This window comes from Scleropages formosus, chromosome 19 (genome assembly GCF_900964775.1).
Source record: "Scleropages formosus chromosome 19, fSclFor1.1, whole genome shotgun sequence".
NCBI classification, from domain to species: Eukaryota; Metazoa; Chordata; class Actinopteri; order Osteoglossiformes; family Osteoglossidae; genus Scleropages; species Scleropages formosus.
This window is the reverse complement of record NC_041824.1, coordinates 20,119,169-20,135,229: the sequence shown is the minus strand read 5'-3', so window position 1 is coordinate 20,135,229 and position 16,061 is coordinate 20,119,169. Positions and strand designations below refer to the sequence as shown.

Here is a 16,061-nt window from a genome sequence, read left to right as displayed (position 1 = left end):
TATCAGGTATACGACCTGAAATCTCGATCCACCGTCTTCAAGACATTTTTTCCCATTCATTCCCCACACTTACTGTACTGCCTCATATGCTAAGATGCTGCTCAATGCCAATTGACATGGTAATTTCATTTTTATTATCTTGTTGCTTGGTCAACAATTTGATCAGTATTTTCAACAAACAATTTATGAAGCTGTAACTTTTATTAGAGAATCTCAGACTGTGTATCCCAGTGAAAAGTGGGTTGAGTTCAGATGGCAACACCTTGTTCTTAACTGCTATATAGACTGCTCATGCATAAAGGCTTGCCAGCCACACAGCTACTTTACAGATATTACTAGTGTGTTACAGCATGTGTAACATTGGTCCATGTGTTTTATACTTTGCTACCAACTATTTTTCATTTTCAGCTTTGTGGCTGGTCACTAGGAACTGCCAAACTCTAGGTGGGCCTTGGAAAAATCTACTCTGGCAGGGGGCGTTTGTGGATGCATGTTGCAGATCATCTGCAAGCGATCATGGTCTGTCAGTTGTTGAAGTTCTAGTTGTTTGGATGTGGAAGGATTTGTGATGACTTTTACTCACACTATCTGTCAGCCGTTTGGGGGATGCCGAGCTGCCATGGGAAAACAATTAGAATTGTCTTTGTGTGTTTGTAGGCAAATGGAAAAATCTGCCATTTCTAATTACGTCAGATGAGTCATAAATGCTTATTTGTCTATTAGTATGGTCATATGTTTTGAAGCTGTCTGTGTGGTAGGGTGAATTTCATCCAAGGATGCCCTTGTGATTGCTTACATTTTGCACATTACAAAATTGGAAAAGTAAGCAGTAGTGAATGATTTGACAGGAGGTTCAGTCTGACACATCATGGTGGTCTCATAGTCAGGACTCACTTTCTTTTTGTAGTTATATATAAGTACACATAAAACTAAGGGTTAACCATAATTATATTGCAATTGCAGGGCTATATGTGATCAGCTATTATTAAAATAGTGATACCACTTGATCCTCCTCCAGCATCTATCTTATTTTATTGCTAAATGCTGAATGTTTCTGAGATTTGGTGTTAAATTGTTTCTGTAGGAGAAGACAGATCAGTCTTTCATTGACATGAAAGAGAAGAGAAGTTTGAAGTTCTGAGCCTCTGGGCAATGTTGCCATTCCTTGAATGCTTTGCATGGAAGTATAAGTATTCAGTGAAATAACAAAATAAAAGTTTATAGTCTGTCTTTAAAATGACTTTGGTCCTTTAAAGTCAGATCAGAGACCAGTAGCTGTTTTTTGCAGGTTCTCTTCAGACAGAGGATGCTGTGGGAAACTTGGACTGGCAACTGCCTCCTCCGTCTCAAGCAGCTTGCTTATTAAATACAGGGGCCTCTGATCTCTGCAAAAGAGAGGTAACAAGACCTCTAAAAAGAGACCACTAGAAAGCTGTGATGCACTTTCTGTAAACTTCAGAAACATTCAAATCCCCATCATTGTGCTGCCCTGCATACGTCTGGGCAAAGATTCACAAACCTGACCAATAACTCAGCGGTCGGTTCATCTACTGTATATGAGGAAATAAACCCTGTAAGATGAAACAGGCACCAATAGCTTCCAGGGGTATTATGACAAGAATAAAATAAGAGAAAACGCCAGGATGGATTTGGAGAAGAAGGGAATTGCAGTTGACAAAGTGTGGATGAACACATCTAAATGACATGCTAGACTGGCAAGGCAATACTGCTGACCACCAGAGCATTCCTCAGCCTACCCTGTTGACTGATGCCTTCTTTTTTCTCTTATGATCAAGGATAAGACACACTGGTGAGTGATGCCTCTACCTTCAGTGTTAGCTTTGTGTAAAAAGTTGTGACATGACCTGACTGTGGTTTCCTCACATACAGACCAACCCTTTAAGCCACCTTCTCCTTCTTTTTATGAACAAGTTTTAGAAGTGGCAGTTGTGACCACCGACAAAATGGACTCTATCTCAGTTCTAAAAATAGCATATTTTGACTTTTTAGGACACAAAAAAGTTAATTTGAAATCAATAAAGTCTGAATGGTTTAGTAGGAAGGCATTAAGGAAACTAAATAAATTGAACTACACTTTTTTTTGAACTACGCTTCAGTGGATCTTTTTGGCTGTCTGTCCACCATAGAGCGTTCATTGTTTTTTGACTTGTTCTGTATCTGACAGCCAATTTCGCATTAAAAATCTTCAAAGAGGAATGCGCTTAATGACTTAATGCAAGGTAAGAGAGCCCTGAGGACCAAAAGGTCTGGCTGACTGCTGGGCCTCTGTAGTTTTTAAAGATTTCTACTGTTCTCTTCAGTTGTTCTCACACTATTACAAAAATATATTTGCTAAGTGAAAAGGTTTTTGGAAATACTATATGTTACGTCCCTGTACAGATTTTCAGTGTTTTTAGGTATTCCATTGTGTGCTTGTGTGTTTTTGCTCCCTGTACTGGTCCATTGTCTTTGAGGGATGGCAACCAATAAAAATATCTACAGGGGCGTAACACTACATAATAAGGAAATCTCAGAATAATAGAAATTCATCTGTATTTCATAATATATGGTTTTCGAAAAGGTTTAACACATTTTTTGTATATTTTTCAATTACAGTACCACCGATTCCACCAGTGTAAAGGCTTTTACCTAAAAGTGTATTTCATTTCTTGGCATGGTCTAAGTTTTTCTCCACAGTAACTAGTTCCATGGCAATAAGCTCAATTAGTGACTGAAAGGTGACAGGTGTTAATGACAGTAAAATTTGTACTTTTGATTTGAAGAAAAAATTGCCTAATGACAGATTCCCATAAAACATTCCCTGCTAAATAAATAAAAGTTAAAGAAATGAAGTTTACTGTTTTCCATTAGACATTTTTTTTTTTATTGTGGCAATAGTCAATTTATATCAATTTTCAGTCACCAGTAGATTCCCTGCTACTGTACTTCTGGAAAGAAAAGGAAAGCCTGGAAAAATCATCTTGAAAAAAGGAATTCTGATAAACATAAAATGTCTTTATAGTGCATATTTAAGTTCCTTAGCTTGACGGACAAAAAAGTAAAACAGCAGGCTTTGAAAGTTGCTTTGGACAAAGTGCCCAGTCAATCACACTGTAGAAAGAGGATTGATATCTTAAGGGTTCCCTGTTTTCCAAAAAACAAGTGTTCTTCCGTTGGCTCCAGGAAGAGCGTGGTTGGTTGAGTAAGGGGTAATCTTGAATGGAGTGTTGCCCCCCTTGCGGTGGGGGGGGGCATAGTCCCCCCGGGCCTCATGACGTGGTGCAGTGCGCACCCCCTTTCCTGTACCTATTTAAAGATGTCCGGACGAGAGAGCGTGCGGTAGGTCTTGTCGTTTATTTATCCTTCAGTGACTGAAACTATTTTAAATCGGGCTTCACAGAGTCCTAATTGGTGCCGCTTTACTGTTAGGTAACTTGAGGAAATGAGTAATTACCCATATATTTGTTTGCTGCTGAGGGTTTTGTGTTTGTGTGTATGAGAAAGAGGGAGCAACTTGCATGTTAATATCATATTTTTTAGTATTTATATATTGTGTAAATTATAAAAAGGGATCTACCAGTGCTTTAGATAACAATAAGATAATAAAATATTTTCCATTTTTGGCAGTATCATACTATGTCATTAACATGTGGATCCATACACATTAGACAAGCTGGTCAGCCACAGCCTGTTTATTGTGGGAATTTACCAAAGGGTGCAGTTTGCAGTGGTTGAGAAGCAGTTTTGTGCTCTCCTCTAGCAGCACTGTGCCCACTTACCTGGGGGAACAGGGACATTAGTACATGGCCAGGTGCCACAAGTAAAATGGCAATACGGGGGGTCTAGCGGCCCCAGACGAGTGAGGACCGCAACAACCTTCCTCGTCCATTTGCCGCCTTTTGCGTATATATGCCAAATTCCTGAGTCGTTTTCGGAATGTGGAAACTTTGAGCTGGTTTTCTGGCCAGAAAAGAAATAAACAAACTAGTGATTCCTACTTTCTTCATAACAGATGATTTCTGATACATGTGAGGATGCAGAGAGGACATAAGCAATGAGAGCTCCATAATTTGTCTCCTTTCTACCACTTTTGACATTGAAATGATACCAGTGAACCTGGGTTTAAAGAGTTAATTGTCCTTATCTTTCCAGACTTCTAATTTTTCTCTGAGGCATTGCCCAACTCGTGAGAAGGCTGTGGGTGCTGTTGAGCATCAGTGAAAAGTCCGTTGCTCTGGAAGCAGACAATTCATTACACTGACCTGTTTGCAGTATGGTGTCTGAACCGTAGCGAATAGCAGGCCCACCAAACAGGCCTTATCTCTGTAAACCTCTAAGCTTTTCACCTGGAAACATTTCAGACACATTATGCCAGATACTACATAGACATTTGGAATTTTAGGTGTTTTTAGTCAAGAAGCACCTTTCCGCCACAAACATTCATGTGTTTCACATATATTTTTTAATACTGAGAGTTATTGGTCTAGCACTTTACGGCCTTTTGTGATAACTGACAGGGTAACTGGAGACTGATTATAAATCCAATGAACTACTCTGGCCACAGTGAGTTTTTCTGTCACTTTCAGCCTGTGCTCCCCACTGTGTGTATTTTTCTGTACTGCTGTAAATCAGTAGAAGCCAGTGATCTGTGTATAGTTTCAGATTTCCACAGATCACTCCCACTGGATTTTCAGTACAGGTTTTCAATACAGGTTAGGAATATTTTCCAGCTTCCAAAGCCCCCATTGAGGCCTGCCAAAATCAATATAACCATTATCACTCTATGCATAATGCTTTTCGGACTCTAAGAGCTTAGGAAAGTACAGCACATTAATCCATCTGGACTCAGCTACTTCATCAGGCCTGGTGAAAAAAACTCACTAAGTGTAAAACACACAAAATACAACCAATCCTCACCTAACAGGAGTGATTAATTCTGGAAAATCACCCCATTATGTAAGTTTCCATTGTGAAGGGGTCAAATAAAACAATCTGGTACCTAAAAAAATGCCTCCTAAAATTGATTAAAATCCCAAAAGAAATGGTATTTTTATGCACGGCAATGATAATAAGAACATATGTTATAACATTTCTAACTAAAATTATTTTATTTTAATGATATGTGTTCAATTCAAGGGGGTGCGGTGGTGCAGTGGGTTGGACCACAGTCCTGCTCTCCAGTGGGTCTGGGGTTCGAGTTCCACTTGGGGTGCCTTGCAACGGACTGGCGTCCTGTCCTGGGTGTGTTCCCTCCCCCTCCGGCCTTACGCCCTGTGTTGCCGGGTAGGCTCCGGTTCCCCGTGACCCCGTATGGGACAAGCGGTTCAGACAATGTGTGTGTGTGTGTGTGTGTGTGTTCAATTCATTATTCTAGTTGCTTGTGTAACGTGTGTTGCAGAGGTCTGCAGTTTATTGTGGAAGCACAGAGCAGTTGGGCTGGGTTCACCCTGAAAAGGCTAGTTTCATAATTTAGCTTACAGCTTTATTTATATCTATAGTATGTATTATTATATTGCAATATCTTGTTTCTTACTGTGTTTATTGTTTTCTTAATTACTGTATTGTCTTGTGGCATTTGCACACATCTTGCACATATGCACTTAACGTAATCCTGTTCAGGTAGCTTTGTGTTGTTTTATGTAGCAATATGGCCCTGGAGGAACATTGTTTTGTTTCACTGTACAGTGTATCAATTGTATATGGTTGAAATGACAATAAAGCCACTTGGCAAATGTTTATGATATTACACACACACATTTCCTGAACCGCTTGTCCCATACGGGGTCACGGGGAACCGGAGCCTAACCCGGCAACACAGGGTGTAAGGCCGGAGGGGGAGGGGACACACCCAGGACGGGACGCCAGTCCATCGCAAGGCACCCCAAGCGGGACTTGAACCCCAGACCCACCAGAGAGAAGGACCCGGTCCAACCCACTGCGCCACCACACCCCCGTGTTTATGATATCAAAAAGTTAAATTTACAAGATCACTGCTTATGTCTTTCACTCTGCAATCGATGTAAACAGTATACCATTACAGGCACTATTTTGCATCATTAAAGAATGCTTGATGTTAGATGATCTTTATTTATTAATTTCATTGGGACTTTTTTTAGGGTAGTGTAAGGATATTCATGTTATTAAAGTTGTTTCAAGGAGCAGCAAGTTGCATAGTGATTATAGCTGAAAAGACAATTTTTATCCTAGCTCCAGATGTGGCAATCTTGTTGAGTTACTTACCTAGAACTGTAAAAATTTACCTGCTGTGTAAATGGGGTTAATAATTTTGTGTAGCCCAACTTTGTAAGTTGCTTAAGAAAAAAATGTCTACTAAATGAATTAGTCATAATGCCGAAAGTGTTTGTTTGATATATACTTCCCTTAGCCATTGACTGTGACTGGCAAAGAATGTCAATGTCATAGGAAGCAGGAGGTCGTGGAAAGTAAGAAGTATTTCATTGGTTTTGTCATGGAAAAGATGTTATTGTTTTAATAAATGAATGGAAAATTGCCAGATTGACACCACTGAGGGACATAAATCTTTGAGCTACGAGACACAAAGTATGTAAATCTGTGCTGTATGTCTGATAGAAGTGCCTGATACTAGCCAATTTATTGAACAAAAAACACATTATAGAAGTAAAACAATGCACATAATGGGTGAATTTCTGTTGCACTGATGAATAAACCTACTGTATGAAAAAAGAGTTTATACTTTCAGTAGTAATTCCAGCAGATTTTTTTTTTTTTTTGTTGTTGTATGGGTCAATGTTGTATGAGGCCTGAGTGTATATTTATCAGCTTCTTTGTTGTTATTTGCAACCACCAGTCTTATTCATCAAATAAAATCACTTGAGGTTAGTGTCACTGGCTTACAGAGTGCAGTGGCATCAATGAGTTGGGCTGCCAGACTCTGCAATGCAGAATAATTTATTAATTTACATTAAAGGCTATTTATTTTTACTGTGATGCACCCAGTGCTGTTTATGTATTTACAGATTTTATGTTAAATTTACTTTTTTTCAGTTCAGTGTGGTAAGACAATGGAGAATGAATACAATTTTGTCTGTCACTTAAACCAATTTAATCCAATCAATCCAGTTACTCTAATATAATCTCCACTTCAAGCTTGATTCATTGTGAATCTCATACATGCGCCCCAACAAATAACATGAAAAAGCTTCAAATGAAGTAGAGGCATCTTTCTCAGGGAATTGATAACAGGTTCCTGGCCCCAAGCAAAGGAAATGGAGGCCATACAGTAACTGAAAGCATGTGGCAGTGATCTACAGGCTAAATCAACATTAATTTGTATTTGTTTAAAAAAACTGGCCAGTGACCTTTCCCTGGGGGGTCTGTGGCAGAAGGCAGCACACTGTTTGAGGTGGGGGGTCCCTGTTTTGTTCGGCTGGACTCATCTGCCAGGACTTTAAAGAACTTCTGGGGGGGGGGGGGGTAACAGACAAAACATTCTTTGCTGATGGAAGAGGTCAGCAAGCAGATATTGTCTTTAGTAGTTGCAAGGACTAAACTGGGAAAGGAACTTTCGGATGTCATGTGACTAAGACTTAATATTGTCTGTCACACTAGATTTAATCCATGAAACTACTTCCAAAGCAGGAAACATCACAAAGACATCAAAATTTGCTTTAATTTCAATTTTATTTGAAGAAATGAAAACAGCAAAAAAAGTATAAACTGCTGTTACATCTCAAACTTTCAAACTGATGGCATTTACCAGCTTTGACAAAAACAAAAAATAAATTCTGATGAAAAACATCATAGAAAAGGATTCCAAAGTTTCGTCTGAAACAATAACACTCTTCTTGTAACTTTTTGTTTTTAATGAGAAAACTGAAGGGCGACTTTAAAAATCCTACCCAAACCAACATTAACAACTGCTTGTCCCGAGCAGAGACACAGCAAGCCAGAACCTATTCCAGCAACACAGGGCACAAGGCTGAAGGAGCAGCGGAAACACTCTGGACAGGACACCAGTCCATCACAAGGCACCCCAACCAGGACTCAAAGCCCAGACCTGCCACACAGTGGGCACCAGACAAAGCCACTGTGCCACTATACCCCTAAAAACGCCATCCTTAAAACAGAATTCACATACAAACTGAGCCCTGCACAACACTGTGCCAAGAAAATGTCTTAAAAGCTTCCATACTGGTATCAACATAGCTCCAGAAGCAGCTTTTCATATTTAAAACAGATATGTACACACACACACACACACACACACACACACACACACACACTTTCTGAACCGCTTGTCCCATACAGGGTTGCGGGGAACCGGAGCCTAACCCGGCAACTCAGGGCGTAAGGCTGGAGGGGGAGGGGACACACCCAGGACGGGAACAGATATATATTTTTTCAATTTTCCAAATACATATATTTTTTTGTTCCATTACATCCTAAATAAAGCTGCTTCTTAAAAATCCAAATTTCACTCCGAGGTTTTAACTGGTATGTCAAAACATAACTTGCTACTCTCTTTAAACACTGTCCTCAAATGCAGCTCCGTGAGCTGCTGATAGCTTTGAACAACTTCCAAATCTTCAGCATGAGAGCACTTTCTTACAACAAGAGGTAAACACCTGACCCTCTGATTTAGTAGGAAACTAATGAGCCCTACCTGCAGCAATGTTGCACACCTTATGACAAGTGCAGAAACCGTGTTTTCACATTACGATTTGTTTGGCTTGATTTGGGGAGACAGTCTTCACATCTACGACTGCGTTTAACGTACAGGAGGTTCCTTACTAGGCCCCTTGGATCCTTGCTTGTAAATACGTGCCCTAAGTAATAACTTCATCTTCTGTCTTTTTAAAACTTTGGTCTCATAAGCATTTTTGCATTTCTTTGAAACTGGCTGGGTTGAAATTTGTTGAATTTGCCAAGCTGATAGAGGTGAGGTGTCATCTGCAACAGTTCTGTTAAATTGCACCTCACTGAATTCAAAACACCGTTATTTGACCCACAGTCAGGAGTGGAGTGCACATTTGAGTCATAACCATTTATCCTGAGTTCGCTTTTCATTAAAGCCTGCAATATCTAGTGTTACAAAAAAATCACATAATATGACTAAACCAGAACATTTTAGTGGTCTTACAGTATAAATAGAAATGAAAATCACACCTACTGGGTGATCTCCAGAACCCAAATGTGGATGCGAACAACTGACTGACTGTTCATTTTATATATCTATTCCATTAGGGTACCATAGCCATCTTCAGCACAGGAGAATAAATTACGCCTAAATTTATGTCCTGATAATCTTTTCACTGAAGTCCTGCTTAACATTGTTGGCTAGAAGAATCCTTGCAAGTTTGGAGTCTGTTCTGATGGTTTGCCATAGTGTCTGCTCTATCGCCTTAGGACCCCTTTCTGATGGGGTTCTAATCTTCAACTTCTGCCTCGCAATCCACACCACAGTACACTGCTGGTATTTATTCATGGTTTCTCTGTCTGTCAGAGCAATTTGCCTCACTGTTTTGTGTTGCAACTTGCCGACTCTTGCCTGGCTTCCTGGGAGATAAAACCGAGGCCATTGGTCTGGTACTGTAGAAGATTTTTAACGGGGGCAACAGTGGCAGTCTACATTTCTATATTTTTAGAGCAAGAATTATTGTTCATCCCTCACATCCTCTGTTATTTACACTTTTTTCAAAGTGACTTATTAAACTGTACCCATTTACAAAGCTGTACAATTTTTACTGGAGAAATTAAGGGTAAGTACCTTGCTCAAGGGTATTATAGCAGGAGGTGGGAGCTCTAACCACTAAATGATTTCACTTACAATATTCGAGAGCAATTTTTTAGCACAGGTATTGTAAGTGTCATGGAGGCATATGCCCTCATGTTCAAGCAAGCCTAACGTATCCCCTCTGTATTGGTGTTTAACTCCATTTAGTGGTACTTCTCTTATTTCTAGTCCCCCAAAACCTGACAAGTTCTGTCACTGATGGGTACTATAGCAAGGCTGTATAAGTAATTAAAGACACAAACATCGTTAACCCCAGTGCCGCGAAGCTCTGATTGCGTGCACGTGCTCGGCACATACCTTAATGCTTCCCTACGATAAACAATGAGCAGGACAGTCACACTGATCACACCGCAACTTTCTTGACACAGGCTGTACCATTCTTGAATGGCCACTCTGAGTTCTTGTCCAGTTTGGACCCTGCTGTCTGGCCTTTGATTGCACAATCCATACACTGAACTTAGAATTGTCTCCGTTGTAGCGATGCACTGTCATAAGAAGATGAAGCTCTACGACCTGAGTGATTTTGCGGTTAAATGTGAAATCCTAAGTACAGATGCCAAGCGATCTCCAGCCTGCATGAGAGCAACACATAAAGTATTACAACTCATTAGCAATTGAACTAGATATCTTTTTTTAAGGGAACAAATGGCAACCTCTACCTGGTGCAATAGGTATTCTTTACCATAGCATCACCATAACCAACTTTCAGCTTATTGGATTTCACAATGCACAACACATCCACGCGTGTTCCTTGTGTGGACGTACATAACAAAATCAGTGGCGTTAAATCAAGCCTAAAGTACTTTATTTTACCCCATAGGAGTGATCACACAAACCTCTCTGTGTCCTGTGCTGCCTGCAATGAGCAGAAATCAAGATCCTTTTTTGACAATGCCTGTGCAAGAACCGTCAAAAGTAAAATTTTCTGAAAGTGACTCGAGGTTTCCGACACCGCGTTTCCATACGAGCTCTTAATTTCTTAAGAGCCAGTTACACCACGTAAAAATGATGAAGGAATACAAAAGTGCCATGTTGATCTTAGCCAGCTCATGACGTGTCCGCTTGTTTATGCATGAAAACGTACTCAGTGTGCCCCAGGCTGGAGGACGGTGTTGGATCTCACTGCTCCACTGGAGCGTGGAGGTGTTTGATCTTTCAGTCGTATACCGAGCACATTGGGCTCCGGTGTACCTGCATTTGTGTGCTTGTATTTTACTTTGCAGCCCTGCTTTTTAAATAAATGATAGCAATTTAAACATAAAAAAGAGGCAGGTTAATAAATGGTTCATTTGAAAAGTTCAAAGCTGCTTTTCATGAATATCAGTGTGTTGTGTTTGGAATATAGACTAACTGGAATAAGCTAGTTTCTTCTGCAATGGCGATCCCTGCTTTGCAGACAAGGGTCATTGCTTTTATTCAGCTCAATTTAAAAGGCTAAAAAAACTACATACGGCATGACTGTCAAAAGTTTTCAGTTTTTTTAAATATCAAAAAATAAATATGCCACACACCTATTTTCAAAGCTCAGAGTTAAAATCTTATTGGTTTCTTTGCATTGATTTTCCCCATATACTCGATGTCCAATTATTAATCATGACACTTGGTTTATAGAGGTTTTTGTCCTTTCAGTGCTTGTGACATATGTACTGAACACACAAAATGAACGTACAGCATTATTATTACAGCCATTACTGAGGTGAGCATGTTTTTCTTTAGCATTGCTTTTGTTCTTATCTGTTGCATCTCAGTGCTGATCTCCCATCTCCAAGAGAGCAGTCTGGAGCATGCATTATCTCTGTGCTCTACTGTACTATACTGTGATAGAAAATCCCCTGCAGGAGACCTCCAGCTCCACACCTCTCTGTCAAAATTCATAAACATGTCTTTAGAAAGTAGTAGCATTCCAAACCTACAGATACCAGCCATCAGCTTTAAAAGTGTCCCTCCTTAAAGCTGGATATGCAGAATGGTGTGAATATCACAAAACCTATTTTAATATTTAGATGAGCTTTTTTGATCCACAATTTTCTTTCCTTTCAAAATTTACGGGAAGGTTCCACTGCAGCTGTGCTGCCAGCCAGAGTGCGATGTGGACAGATGGGTCCACCTTGCAAATGAACTGGGGCTTGTCCTTGGTGATGAGGCTAACTGGAAAATCATGCACGTACTTGTCATCACAAATGAGTTCATGTTCCCAAACTGCCAGCCAAGATTGGCATTTAAGCCAGAACTTATAAAACCAGGATGACAGCTCATGCTTGTACCTTCAACACCAACACCATCAAACACAGTAAGGTAGGAAGTTATTGTTGTGTGTGTCTTGCCCAGAGCCAAAACAAACCTGAAAAGCAATGATCTGGCTTCAGAGGTGGTTGGGCACACTCAGGTAAAGCAAAGGTTCTCGCAATCAGAAGGACAGCAAAGAGACATACAGCTAAAGAGGAGTTATACACAGGGAGAAGAGTCACAGGGCTGAAGTAGAGGTAAAAGGAGGTACTCACAGGTAAGAGGTCAGTGGACTGAGCGTCTCGGGCACGACGGAAAGGCCCAGCTCAGAACAATCCACAAGCAGCAGAACGCCATCCTCCTCGCACTGGCAGGGCGCTGGACACAGGGTGGACCGCCCCTGGTAGCCGTGCCCACCGGTTGCTGCAGCGATGAGCTGGAGCACCAGGCATGCCAGCCACATGTTGCTTCTCCTCAGCCCTGCCGCTCGAAGAAGAACGAACGGGTAGGTGTGTATGTGTGTGACTCTGGCTGAGTTCGTGTCTCTCTTGGCTGATCTGCCTTGCGTTCTCTTTTTCCCCACTTTTCTCTCTATCTCTTTATCACTCGGGTTGTTCCCATGAACGGAAGACACACGTGTTGGTCAGGGGGTCTCAGGAACTCCCTGTCCTTCTGTGTCGATCTGCCTCTCCCCCTCATGCTCCACAGCCATTTACCTATTGTGGCGGGAGCCAGCGTGCTGAAGGGGGGCCGGCCTCGTGCTGGCCACGCCCCCCTCCCCCCCACCGCTGCCCCCGGGACGGGACGAGTAGGTGGGAGGGGCCGGCTCCCAGCCTCGCAGACTCTTCACAGGGTCGGTTGGGGAACCCTCATTCAGAGAAAGTGAAGCAGGCTCAGGCACAGTGATGGGCGACGGTGAAAAAGGCACAAAGTGCATAGGCTGGAAAGATTAGAACTGTGCTGCGGGTGTCGACCTGCCTGATCCCCCAACACCAAAATCTCCGGAAGGCCCGGTGCTGTTTCCAGCATGACGGAGAACATATCCCCATCATGCAGCCTTTTTCTTTGCATTCGGCAGCCGAGGCCAAGGATCGTGTTTCCTACTATTCAGCGAGTGTTTGCTGCTCATGATCGGTGGGGACGTGGATCTGAACAGAGCGGCAGCATGTTGATTTTCTGTAGGCGAGACCCATCGGGGGATTAGATGGTGGGTAGCGGACAAGGGCACGTGCTGTCCACTCGGGCATGGCTCGCCTTATTTACGCTTTGTTTGCTTTTCCAGCCTGAGACTGGGTGCCCTGCCATACACACATGTGGTAGTTATCCAGCCACAGACCCTTCAGGAGCTCTCTGTGAAATTATTCTGACCCCACGGTCAAATAAATACATTACACCTAAACTGTGAAGCCAATTAGCTGAGGCTGCACGTACTCAGCAGTCCGGTGATGCTGGAGTCTGGACAAACATGGGAGAGAGGCAGAAAGTACCGCTCTGCTGTTAGAGCAATGCCAGACATTTGCTGTTGGTCCCAGACACCGAACGCGGAGTGTAAACACCTCCACCTGACTTTTTTCAGCTCTAATGACAAGTTAATGAAGAGAGAACAATCTGTATATGTTTTCAGCCTTGTACAAATAATGTTTAATTAGCTAAGCCTGAATAAGTCTTCGTTAAAAACATTTTTTCTTGGAAATGCAGTGTTTGGAGGGGAGATTATGGACTACTGACGTGTGGAACATGTGATCTAGGAATCCACTGACATTTCTTTTCAGCAGGTACTGGATTCATACTGCAAGGATATACTGACATCAGACCAGTAAAATTCACAGCACTTTGGAAGGAACCATCTTCTAACTGTTCAACGAAGCTAATGTTCTCAGGAAAATATTTGCCATTATTATTACAGATGACTAGAAGAAATAAAAGCTTGTTTCGTTATATAAGCAGTGAAGTTTATGTTTTCCATATAACTGTGATGACATTTAAAGAAATACATACAAACATATATACAGAAAATACAAACATTGTGTTTTTGAAGTTTCTCCATAAGCTTAGATGGAGCTTCGGAACAGATTTTGTCTACGTATTTACATAAAAATGCACAGTTAATATTTTCCACTAAGAATTATGGATGTCTATCCTACGATGGACTGACATCCAGTCCAGTTTGCTCATCCTTAATGTTAAAGACCCAATGCTCCGGTTCACCGAGACCCTGTCAAGGACAATCGGATGAATGGATGGAATTATGGACATTTTTCATTACAATACTGTGGTTTCTGTAGGTGATCTGGGGTGGTTCTGAAGATGTGAGATGGTCTGGAGATTCTGTATTTGCTTATGTGATCTTCATTAATATCAGCACACTGCTCACCAGGATATATGAGTGTAGCACAAAGTTTTTGTCTGGCAGGTAGATTTCAGGGTTGGAAGAAGGTTCCTCATGTGGAGCAGTTGGACCTTAATAAACTAAGGGATGAGAAGTTAGCTCATCCTCAACATGGGAGGCTTCAAAGCAAAGAGAAGACCCCTTATGAAGAGAAGGCTGATCTTCAGGACAATAGGTCTGGCCATGTAGGAGACAAGGATCTGGCTAAAACATGGCTGAAAAAGTCTGCACAGTTTTAGTGCTTTCTGAGAAGCTACATCTGCATCCCATCTCCTACTAGTCCTGCCAGAGCACATACACAATACAAGTTGATGAATGCTTGGACCTTGAGCAAGACAATGCACTACCAGTTCTATGGATCCTGGAAGCTGACCACCATGCAATAGCACTGTACATCAATATAGTTATCTCTTTAAACAATTTCATTATATGGATTGTACACTCTTACAAATTACTTTGAAATATGTGCAAAAAAATACATTTCATTACAGCTGAATGTCTCATTTCTGACACAATGTATGATCACGTGTTACAATTAAATGGACAGTTTTACTTGTTTGCTATTGATGTATTGCTTCCTGTCTGCATTTGCATTTCAGTCCGACAACTGCATTTCCTTGAAATATATATATTATATGAAAACTTGATATAAGAGCAAAAACATCATGAAGGTAGACAGATGGCGGAAAACAGATCTGAAGGACAAAGCAGTACCATCAACACAAATAATACACGTCTCTGTGTGTCTAAATATGTATATATGTATTTACTACTTTGTCTATTTTATTTGAGGTTTGTTGCCATCATGCAGTGTTTTATGAGTACATTTCCTTTCTATGGAAAGTGCAACAGCATGACCCAACACTTGTTCTCCGTAACTTGCAGGAAACGTGGAAGTTGTTACAACATATTTGTACACATGGTCTTGATGTATCTTTATTGTCTATACAAAGAGAGGAACTGTACCATCTCTCAGCCACCTTCAGGACCTATTTGAAATTGGAGAAGGCATGATGCAGTCTTGTATGATTTCGACCCATTACCTTTTGTCATTTATAATTTGTTATGGGTATAAATGAGTTGGCTCTGATTTGGCTCAGAAATGTACAAATGCCAAAATCAAAATCCCAACTTACGCTCGCTATCTTTTCTAGCAGTCCTACTGAATGGACTTCACATGTCGCCGAGCTACAATGCACCATATTAGTCAATTAAAATTCCTCCAAGAGGGGCATGTTCTCTCAGGCTCCTTTGTTGGAGACATGAACAAAAAGCAAACGACATGCTGGAGGCCCCAGGATGAACCCAATGACTTGAGTCTGGTCCATACTGGCGCCTCCGCATCGAGAATTCCAGGGGCTGTGATTTTTTGGATAGTGCAGACAGGATGGACTGGGTTCTTCAGGGTTCCTCGGTCAGAGAAAGAGCCTTGGCTGCAGTTCCAGCTCCTGTCACCACTACACCATCCCTCAGTAAGTTCTCTTGCTGCTACTAACATGGTTTTTAATTGCCTTCAATTGCCTTACTTTTTACAGACTTTTTGGAATCAGAGCTGCCGATGGGGGAGGAAAGGTGTGCAGCTGGCCGACTGCAGGGATGGATAACAGCGGGAGAGCACTTCTAAGCAGCCACTGAGAACAGTGCTAGATGAAAATGCAGAGTGTAAAAGTT

At 41.4% G+C, this 16,061-nt stretch overlaps 1 protein-coding gene across 1 annotated transcript in view; it reads right to left on the bottom strand.

Moving 5' to 3' along the window:
* lgr6 (leucine-rich repeat containing G protein-coupled receptor 6) overlaps positions 1 to 12,690 on the bottom strand; it is an 85,377-nt gene extending 72,687 nt beyond the window's left edge. The window contains exon 1 of the mRNA XM_018760278.2: positions 12,277 to 12,690. Coding sequence (XP_018615794.2) covers positions 12,277 to 12,464 — 188 coding nt within the window. The 5' untranslated portion in view covers positions 12,465 to 12,690. The remainder of the gene's footprint in view (positions 1 to 12,276) is intronic.
* Between the last annotated feature and the right edge of the window lie 3,371 nt (positions 12,691 to 16,061).